The sequence below is a fragment of the Juglans microcarpa x Juglans regia genome, chromosome 4D, assembly GCF_004785595.1.
Source record: "Juglans microcarpa x Juglans regia isolate MS1-56 chromosome 4D, Jm3101_v1.0, whole genome shotgun sequence".
Taxonomy (NCBI): domain Eukaryota; kingdom Viridiplantae; phylum Streptophyta; class Magnoliopsida; order Fagales; family Juglandaceae; genus Juglans; species Juglans microcarpa x Juglans regia.
The window spans coordinates 26,851,652-26,862,263 of record NC_054600.1 but is presented as its reverse complement, the minus strand read 5'-3'; the positions used below and the strand labels follow the sequence as shown (position 1 = coordinate 26,862,263).

The 10,612-nt window shown below is 34.1% G+C and overlaps 1 protein-coding gene across 1 annotated transcript; it reads left to right on the top strand.

Annotated features, from left to right (window-relative positions):
- Positions 1-596: 596 nt before the first annotated feature.
- LOC121261374 (hippocampus abundant transcript-like protein 1) lies at positions 597-8,161 on the top strand. The gene is made up of 14 exons (XM_041163714.1): positions 597-1,032; positions 2,424-2,535; positions 3,478-3,590; positions 4,206-4,328; positions 4,436-4,641; positions 4,761-4,836; positions 5,972-6,058; positions 6,176-6,256; positions 6,413-6,445; positions 6,617-6,670; positions 6,755-6,796; positions 7,068-7,146; positions 7,223-7,293; positions 7,701-8,161. The coding sequence occupies exons 1-14, from the start codon at positions 868-870 to the stop codon at positions 7,788-7,790; spliced, it is 1,332 nt and encodes a 443-aa protein (XP_041019648.1). The 5' UTR covers positions 597-867; the 3' UTR covers positions 7,791-8,161.
- The last annotated feature ends 2,451 nt before the right edge of the window (positions 8,162-10,612 follow it).

Below are 10,612 nucleotides of genomic sequence, written 5' to 3'. Positions count from 1 at the left end.
ATCAGTTTAAACTCGTTTAGAATTGGTCAATTGAAATGGTTCGGTTAACGATTCAAAAGATACATTAAAACTGTTTCGGTTTCGATTGACTCAATTTGAGTCGGTCTGAATCAAATCATTTTTCCGAACAATTGCTTTTCATACTAGTGACTTCAGACAAAAAGATCTGAATGTGACGAGGATGAGGTCAAAGATACAAAGAGCCTAATGCGATCCAAAGGAAAAGAGGTCAAAAGCTTATTGGTTCAAAGGTCCTAAATAATCGGGCCAAACCCAATTTAAAGTTATTGGGCCCACGAAAACTATTCCTTCAAGTGATTACCCACCAAAGTGAGCGTAGATCAAGCTTGCACGCCTCAAAAGCGTAATTACGTCGCTCACGACTTAAAAATGGGTCCTGAATTAAACTTTGATGTTTTGCCTTTGCATGAACTGCAAGCTACGCATCCTTCAGGGCCTTCACTTAGCACTCGCTTCACTTTTCGGGTTTCGGCTGCCAAAATCTTTAAGAGTGGCTAGAGTGACAAGTCCACGATATTACAAAACTAGTATATTATGAAAGAAAATTTCTAATCAATTCTCAGTGGGCCAGAGGCTGAACCCATTGCCAGGCACCCTGGGTCGTGGTTGGTCAGTCATTCCCTAAATCAACTTACGGTGTCACCGTACCGCTCTAACATGAGCGAGGTTGACATGCAGAATGTGCAGCAATCAGCAGAGTATATATACACATACTGCACTATTCTTTGAAGTCAAGCAACATTTGCTGCTTTCAAGTGTTTCTAGTGGCTAAATTGTGAAGGGGTGGCTTTTGCTTTATCGCCTTCGGTCGTACTACTCTTTAGCAGCGGTTTAGCGAGAGAGAATATGGAAAAGTTGTCGGGGCTGAGCCACCTCTTCATGACGATCTTTCTCCATAATTTCTCCACTTTTATGGTGATCCCAGCCATCACTGATGTTACTATGTCTGCACTTTGTCCCGGAAGAGACGAATGCTCTCTGGCCATCTACCTTTCTGGGTTTCAACAAGCGGTATTAATTGATCTCTTTATTTACTTATGCCTTATTAATTTACTATCATTTTTCCATTCTCAGTAGCTGCAAGCAAACGTTTCTTTTACCTTATAATTACATACCGGCATATACAACTTTTAAGGTTAGTTTTCCATGCATGCAATCTTGATTCTTTTCTTCCTGCATTGAATATAAAACGCCCTATTTTTATTACTCTAACATGAATGTCAAGACATTTTCACTGAACGGATGCTTATAAATTTTCATTCGATCGTTTAATGATTGAGAAAACAATAATTTTCATTCGATCGTTTAATGATTGAGAAAACAATGTTTCGGAACTGTAGCTAAGCATGCAGCATGACTCCTGCAATTGAAATCTCTGATCTCCCCCGCTCTCCCTCTGATCTGAGTCTCTCTCATCAAACGAAATTTCCCATCAGCTGCACGAGGTTTCCTTCTAGTCTCTCTGCTCCTTCGTTTCCAAAGAATTTGCAGAAACTTCCAACTAGATCGCCTGGCCCACAACCTCTTTTTAATTTACCATCTACTGTATATAGTAACAATATAAAATGCGCTTTCTTTTTTTTTTTTTGAAAAATACCTCTGTATTTCATTACTAACTGTCATGTGAAACACCTTTGTCACTATCCAGACTTCTTACAATAGAATCTGGTATGTCCTCTATCCAAACAGTTTTCTGGATAAAATGTCCTCTAATTCTTATAAAATGTCTTCTTACAATAAAATGCGCTTTCTGTACATAATGCCCTTGATCTATTTTTTTTTATCTAACGTACACTTGTCTGATCAAAGTAACAACATCAACATGGCAACCCACACTTTAATTTGGGCCATTGGCTCAGGTAACGCCCACGGTTCCAATCACTGGTGATTGATCGATCCAATTATATATTCATATCTATTTCTCACCTAACGAATTCCTACTACCTTGACTTGTCATCGTTTATTAAGCTTTGAATTAATTAAAACAAAGACTAGTTTATTTAAAGATTGGTAGAAAATATTATGCCTACAAGTTATAATTAAGGAGATAATAGCTAACATCGAAATGACTTATTATATAGAGTTAACCATTTTTCTAACATTATTTATGTCTCGCTTTGTGATCATGTGCCATCAATCACGTGAAGTAGTACTGTTAACTCGATTTTTAATATTTTTGTAATAAATTTAACAACTTTCGATAGTGTTATTTCCTTAGCATATAGTCCATTAATGGGCATCCTTTTTAAGTTTCAAGTAATTTTTAGACAAACTGCCATATTTCATCTTTCCACTAGAACCCGATCGAATAGCCTTCCTTTTATAAGCCGTTTACGTACCTGTATGATTTGTCTGATTACATGTTGTATTCAAAGTTTTGTGTTTAAATATTGATGGTGCAGATTATAGGTCTGGGAACACTCGTAATGATGCCTCTTGTGGGAAATCTCTCCGACAAGTACGGGCGGAAAGCTTTGCTCACAGTTCCAATGAGTCTCACCATCATTCCCCTAGGTATATAAATATTATATATATATGCAATTTTCTCTCTGGCTGAGTTAACCTAAAATTATACTCCAATCATAGTATTTTTCTCTTCATTTTTCGGGGAAAATAAGATATCAAATTCCTTGTTTTCTACGTCTGTCATTTTGAGTTGAAGTTAGACTGAGACCCTTAACTGCTATTTTTTTCTTTTTTTAAACAGTTAGTTGCTTTCGCTACGTTTATCTATTGAAGTCGTGATAGATAGATGAACTTCCAACACAAAAGTCACGACGATAGACCCTGCAAATCTTAATGACAATTTAGTCACTATAACCCACGCCATCAAATTAATGACGTTAATGATAATAATTCTCAAGCTTGAGAGGGACGAAGTCAATATCTTTTTATTGGTGGGGCCGGCTCCAACCAATATATAGTTAGTATATACCTATCGTAAGATGATTTTTCATCTCGTATCATACAACTTATAAATTTCTATTTGGATTTTCAGAATTTTTTTACAGAATTCTAGAATCTAGAGTGAAAGAAGGATAAATACATAAAGTTGATCCAGGATATTTATTGTTGTCTAAGTGAATTTCTCGAACATTATTAAATGTTCAATAAATATTATGGAACATACGTCTTTATGTATCTATCTCTCTCGTATTATAAATTCTATTATTCGTTCAAAAAAAAACTTTAAGAGATCTAAAGAAAAGAAAAACTCTGAAATAAAATATTTTTTTTATTGACAATATTATAGAAGGCCGGATATTCTTAATATATAATTAATGCTTATTAAATAACTTAGTTGAATTAATATATTCCCGAAATCATGACTCCAAGGTCACCATCTAGCTACTACAGCCAGAAATAGCGACAATTCATTATTTTAAGGCAACGAAAAGCAGGTGGTTTGTAGGATATTGAATGAATTGATGATGGATGGATAATATGTGGTGACAGGCATATTGGCGTATAGCAGGGATAGGAATTTCTTCTACGCCTACTATGTCGTCAGGACCCTTACTGCAATGGTCTGTGAAGGAAGCGTTCACTGCCTTGCCCTTGCTTATGTGGTAAAACAACCTTATCCCTCTCTCTCTCTCTCTCTCTCTCTCCCCTCATGCTGCTCCTAATTTCCAGCTTGAAAAGTTACACAAGTTTAAAAGTGGATTAGATTTATAGATAAGTTGACATGTGTTGAATTATTTTGTGAATAGTAAAATAAAAGTTGAATTATTTATTATATTTTATATGAAAATTTGGGAAAGTTGTTTTAAGATTTAAAAATATTAAATTGTTTATTATATTTTGTGTGAGAATTTGAGAAAGTTGTAATGATGAGACGAGATGAATTGATGTGAATTTTAAATGCAAACGAAGCTAAATTAAATCTTTCGTGGGCCAAAAAAAGGAAAAGACAAAATATGTGGTTGGGCTTCAGCTGAATCAACCCATATCGTTGATTGCATCTTAGAACCACAAACAGCAAGGGCCCAATCAAATATTTTTTTAAAAATTTAAAAAAATGTGGATTGGGGTGAGGTTAAACTCAGTCGAAACTAGAAAAATGAATTCAGATTTCTCGGAATATTGTCTAGAGTAGGAAAAAGATAAACGTAGAAACTGAATTTCACAGTAGTTAGCATCCAAAACATAGAAAATTTAGAGAATCTGTTGTTTTTTGGTAGGCGGATAATGTTTCGGAGGGGCGAAGAGCTTCAGCTTTCGGCGTTCTATCGGGGATTGGATCCTCTGCATTCGTCTGCGGAACCCTATCCACCCGTTTTCTCTCCACGTCTTCTACTTTCCAGGTCCTCTTTCTTCCTCTAAATAACATAAACAGATCCCTCGGGCCTCATGTAATTTCCCAGATGGTCCTTATATAGTGCACATATATATTTAAACGACTTGTCGTTAGGTTTCGGCTTCGGTGGCTGTGATTGCAGCGGTGTACATGAGGGTATTCCTCCCGGATTCGGTCGTAGACGACGGTCTTTCCGCTCCAATTCTCTCAAAGGATAAACTGCACATTACTCAATCGGATGGAGAATCGAACAGGAATGGTACGCTGGTACTCAAAAGAATGCCTTCCTTGGAGGATATGGTCTCCTTGCTCAACACTAGGTCCGTGAAATTTAATTTCCCTTTGTTATCCCACCCCCCCTCCTCTGGTTCTTGAAAAGAAATTTGTAGTCCATGAACAGAAATGCTTTTAACGATTCTTGTTTGGACTAAATTTGCAGTTCGACGTTTTCCCAAGCTGCAGTCGTTTCCTTTTTTAGCAATCTTGCAGATTTTGGCCTTCATGGTTCCATGATGGTACTTTTCTATTCCCATAAATTAGACACACATTTTCGATTCCTGCACTTGTTTATAGTGGCTCTAAACTGGTGGGTTTATTTTTGGTGGTGGCTTGTTATATTAATATTAGACGATTCAAGCTTTATGGTCTTGTTTACATTTCATGTATCCAGTGTGTTACTAATTTCTTAAGCGTGTACTTGAAATTTGCAAGCACGTAGATGTTAGCTATGTTAGTCAACTTGTCTTGCATGTGAGGAGGATACTGATGAAATCTTCATGCCTCCCATATTCTATAATTAAGCTATGCTCCCACTAGTGTGTGCACCGAGGGTCATTAAAAATCTTGAGGAATCAAAGAAAATAATGTTTATCCACTGAAAAAGCACACATGGTACAATGGAGTCTTTACTGTTGATCAATTATTTTCATATATGAAAGTGGAATCGTGAACTCTTTATCAAAATCCGGGGCATGCTGGATAATAATATGGATACTTTACTCATTTGGATGCGTTCGTTCGGCATTTTTCTCTTCTTTTCAAGACTTCAGACATATAAGCTTGATTGAATTATTACATTTTATGATTTTGTGATCTTAATATTCCAGTATTTTGGTTACGTATCAAAAAAAAAAAAAAATATTCTAGTATTTTGGTTATGTTCAATGCGTAACATCTTGAGTCTGCCGTGCATATTGAATTAAAGAGAGCATACAAATTTAGTCTGAGAGTTTAATATGCTATTGTCTATTGCAACTTCTCAAGGGGCTGTTAGAAGCTGAAGTTGAGTAATCTGGGTTTGTACTCAAGCTTTGCTGGTACTCATTGTTATTTTATTTATTCTTCTGGAATGAATAGTATCTGATTTCAAATAGGTGCCAGTCAGTGCAGAGTTGTCTATGCCACTTATGCTGATCAAGGGAGAATGATTTTGTTCATGCTTAATTGATCTGAACTGATTCCTGGTCTTTTTAACAAATATTATCTTTTTGAAAAAGTTTTTATGGCTGGGTAAATAAAAATTCATGAATTAGAATTGCTTAGACCTTTGCAGCTGGTACATATAATCAGACATAGTTTTGTGCAAGTGGGGTCGTGGACCCTCTAATTCTACAGGAGTTGTGGAGTTCAGATTTTTTATTTTCTATGCAGTATTACTTAAAGGCCAGGTTTCATTTTAACAAGGACCAGTTTGCTGACTTAATGGTCATTTCTGGGATTGCAGGGACCATATCACAGGTATGTCACAGATTGTTTGTATTGGTGCCGCTTGCATTCCTCTTGCATTTTCGTTTTCAATATAACTGAAAATTGAGGTATGCCTAAAAAATTCTAAATCTTGAAGAAATCATGCAGCTATTTCTCATGCCTACATTGGTTCCTGCTCTAGGAGAGGCAAAGCTGCTTTCAGTAGGGCTCTTATTTAGCTGTGCACATGTAAGCTCCTTGTCTCTCTGTAATAATTTCCTTGCATGCTACAACGACTTGAGCATAAGAACTTCTGTCAAAGTTGATTGTCACCTACTCATAGCAAAAGTTCATTGTAACACGTTGGTATGTTCTCATTTAAGAAATTTATGACCTTGACTGCAGATGTTTCTTTACAGCATTGCGTGGTCCTTCTGGGTACTTCTTTGCAACTTTACTTTCAGATACAAGTGTCTTCCTTTTACTTATGTTCAATTTGCTTTCTCCATCATATTTCTGAATACTAATTGTATTCCTTTAAAGCATATCTGGTATATGCTCCAGCTTACTCTGACCTTGCTCTAATATGGCTAACATTTTGAATGATAGGTTCCTTATGTCGCTGCTATGTTCTCCGTATTTTTTTCTCTAGCACATCCATGTGTGAGTTTTCTTCAATTTTCTAGTTTCAGTCTATGACATTTACTGGGATGTAGTCTGTTGAAAAAATTACTTTTGAATGTGCAGATGAGGAGCATTGTTTCCAAACAAGTTGGGCCCTGTGAACAGGCAAGTTTTCTTGAAGTGTCTGCTCAACTTTTTTGCTGATTGGCATTGTTTTTAGAGTGTGCTGGCATCATTCTGTTAAAAACTATTTTGATCTCATTAAAGAATGCAATGGATTGCTTTTTCTTGTAGTGAGTTGCAAAAATATTTCTGCAGTCTGTGTAGACTTGAACATGTGTCCTGTTTAGTGCAGATGATTTCTTTTTTACATGGGTTCTGGGTTTTACATCTGACTAGTCTTTTTTCTTTTCTTTTCATTCCCTATCTGTTACAGGGAATGGCTCAAGGGTGCATTTCAGGCATATGTTCCTTTGCCAGCGTTGTTTCTCCCTTAGCTTTCTCTCCTCTAACAGGTGATTGGAAATTTAATGGAGTCTTTTATCAGGCCCAAGAGCCAATTAAACTAACAACATTAAATTGTTCTTTCAGCTTTATTCCTGTCTGATCGAGCGCCTTTCAATTTCCCTGGATTTAGCATTATGTGCATTGGATTTGCTATGGTAAGAGATTTTACATTATGACAAAGATGTGGATTAAATTTAGTTGTGGTCATTATCTGAGAACACTCCTCTTTTTTACAGCACAAACCTGCAATTCACTCTTTCTGCATTTAGATGGTCTATCAATTAAGATTTGTGATTTTACACCAATACAGAAATCCATACGTGATTAACACCAACATGTAGACTGCCATATGTTAGTTGGATGTGGCTATCTAATCTACCAGTCTATACCATTTTAATGCCTTTTATTTTAACAATGTTTTCTTGTTAATTTTGAGGTCTTAAGGTTTGTATTTTGCTTCTTTATTTAAGTATCTCAATATGTAATATGTATTTTTATAGCTTTACCGTATATACTTTTCCAGTTGCGGTGTCAATTCTCAAGACAATTTTTATATGTATAGATGATAGCTTTCGTTCAGAGTATGATGATAAAGGCGGTTCCTCCCTTGATAAGTAATGGAGGCAGCGGTTGCAACCATGCAGAGGTCTAGTTTTCAACATTGCAAATGCTCCAAACTGGAAGTATTCTCCTTTGTATTCTAAAACCTTTCATTATTACATATAACAAGTATCGGGTAAAAAACGTAGAGCTCTCAAGCTGCAACAATCATCTTGCCCCGGTAACATGAGCATCTGTAAATCACTTGAAACCATTTGCTTGCATCAATCGCATGGGGAATACGTTCGAGATCATGGCTGCCTTCAAAGTTGATACGGTGAAGAAATGGCAGGCTTCAGTTTATTTTTCAAAAGCACGTCAATGGTAAAAATCTTTGTATGTTTACATTTTCAGGACATGATGCATGCCTTTGAACACTTTTTGCCACAGTTTGGACATGAATAAATAGTGTAGAAGAGAAAAGGGCATACTCCTTGTGTAATGGATGGCTTACGGCTATATTGTAGCGAACGTTTTCTCCCCTTTGGGTTAGACAAAAATATTGAGGCCCATAAATATTCAAGAGTAATGTTATATACTGTCATAGAATGTGCAAGTGTTGTATATTTATTTTGAAAAAAAAATGAGATTTATTATTAAAAAATTAATTTTTTTTAATATAAATATTGTATTTATTCAAATTTTTTAAAATAATTATGCGATGTTTACATATTCATGATTTTGACTATTATTTCTCAATATCCAATTGCCCTTGGCAACTCGTTCAAACACTTGAAAAGAGGACTAGTTTGCCCATCTTTATGATGTAGCTGGTCACATCTCAATTTGCCAAGAGAACGAAAATAAATAAATAAACCTGAATCATCTGATTTATCCTTTTTTTGACAAAATGAAAGTAATTGGCCGTTCTCTTGAATCCTTTTTTTTTTTTTTTTTGACAAGGAAAGTCGTGTCATCGTCATCGTCAAAGCCAACCCTCATCAATTTAACTTCTGAAAGTCAAGTGAAAAGCCTAGTGAAGTGGGAAGCCCAATCAGGCACTAATAGCAGTAACACCGCTGCATTGGCCAGCACACGTTACAAATTTAATTATTTATTATATTTTATATATAAATTTTAAAAAAATTATAATAATGAATTGATATGAATTTTTAATCCGAACCGGGGCATATTGAAAGTGGGATGGTGCACTTGTTCATAGTGACAATACTCTATTTTTTTATAGTATATTTCACAACAAAATTGCAGGAAAATAGTAGTATTGTTGAGTCATGTAAATCTCTCTCTCTATATTGTTGTTTATTATATGCGAGCCAAAAGATATTTACCACAAACACAATGGGTGATACATATTTCCAATAATTCTTAAGAGAATTTTAGAGCTTAGAGCATGATAGAATGAGAGAGATATTTAAATAAAGTGGATCTTATATTATATAATATTACTTGATAAATTCACTAAAATAATTATAAATCCAGTTAGATTTATTTTATGTGCTCATCTCTTATTCTGTCTTTCGTTCTAAACCATAAAATACAATAAAAAAATTTTAAGAATACAAATATCACTTCTCATGTCACAAAGATAAAATCAAATGAGGTTGGGTATAAAGAAGCTAGTGTGCAACACAACACTTTTGTAACTCATTATAACTTAAAAAAAATAAAAAGATCTAGCCTGATATCTAATATGTTGGGTGTATTAAAAAAAGGTGTGCTAAATAGATTTTACAAAAAATAAATAAATTCTACATATCATCTCTACACCACACACTATATATATTTTTTTATTTTTTTTCTTATCAAATGTGTGATGTATTAATGATGAGTAGAAGAATTAAATTAATTTAAAAAAATAAAAAATAAAATAAGTATAATGTGTGTTGTAGAAGATAATGAGTAGCAAAGTACCATTATTAATATAATTAATATATCATTAAATAAACTTATAGATATAATTTTTCAAAAACACGTCAAATCGAATTATATAGGCTTTGAGTCGTGTAGTACAAGAGTGGTCACCGATAAGACTAAATGACATTTTTATTCTTTCATTATTCTTTTTTCATACATATTTTTTATATTCTTAAATATTTAAAAAAGAAAAAAAGAAAAAATTCACAAATTCATTTAAAAATATTTACTTAACAATTAAGTAAAAAAATATAATAAACAAAAATAAAATATCAATCGGTGACTTTTGTAGTCTAATGCAGCGAGCGAGTCTCTGTTTCACCTGACTTGAATAGGCTAGATTAGTCATCTACGGTGCTACTTTCAACATCCAATTCCTCTAGAAAATAATCATCAGTCCAGAGCAGGTCTAGTTTGCCCTTGTTAATAACAGAGTTGAGATTAAGATTAAAATTAAAAATTTAATAAAATATTGTTATAATATATTTTTTTAATATTATTTTTTATTTTAAAATTTTAAAAAATTAGATTATTTATTTTATTTTTTTATAAAAATTTAATAAAATTATAATAATTAGATAAAATAAATCCGAAAAAATTGTGTTGTGTGCCTCCATGATCCATCTTCCGTTGTCGGCAACCTAACAAACCAACGCCCATATTTTTCGTAAATGCGCGCCACAGGCCCACATTTGCCTCGGTTGTAGCCGTTTTAAGATTTTGATTCCACCCTGTCTTCTACCTGTAATTGGTCAACATTTTAATTTCATTAAATTTTTTTAGCTAGACTATTTTGTGGGCTGAATAAAATGGACATATTTATGTTATGAAAAAATTAGTCCTAAAATAACCCCACATTCCTAGCTAATAATTCTTAGAATATCTAAAGATTTGGGTTACGTTTAGATGTTGAGTTGAACTCAATTTTTTATAAATAATAGTGAGTTAAATAGTGAAAAGAGTTATGTGGAACCCATTTAAATTGAGTTTGAAATATTT

Bases quoted from the DNA above. Each gene is read 5' to 3' on its own strand.
- LOC121261374 (XM_041163714.1), top strand. From the start codon at position 868: ATGGAAAAGTTGTCGGGGCTGAGCCACCTCTTCATGACGATCTTTCTC. The intron at 6,059-6,175 runs GTATGTCACAGA...GAAATCATGCAG, and splicing joins TTGCAGGGACCATATCACAG to CTATTTCTCATGCCTACATT. The intron at 7,294-7,700 runs GTAAGAGATTTT...TTATATGTATAG, and splicing joins TGTGCATTGGATTTGCTATG to ATGATAGCTTTCGTTCAGAG.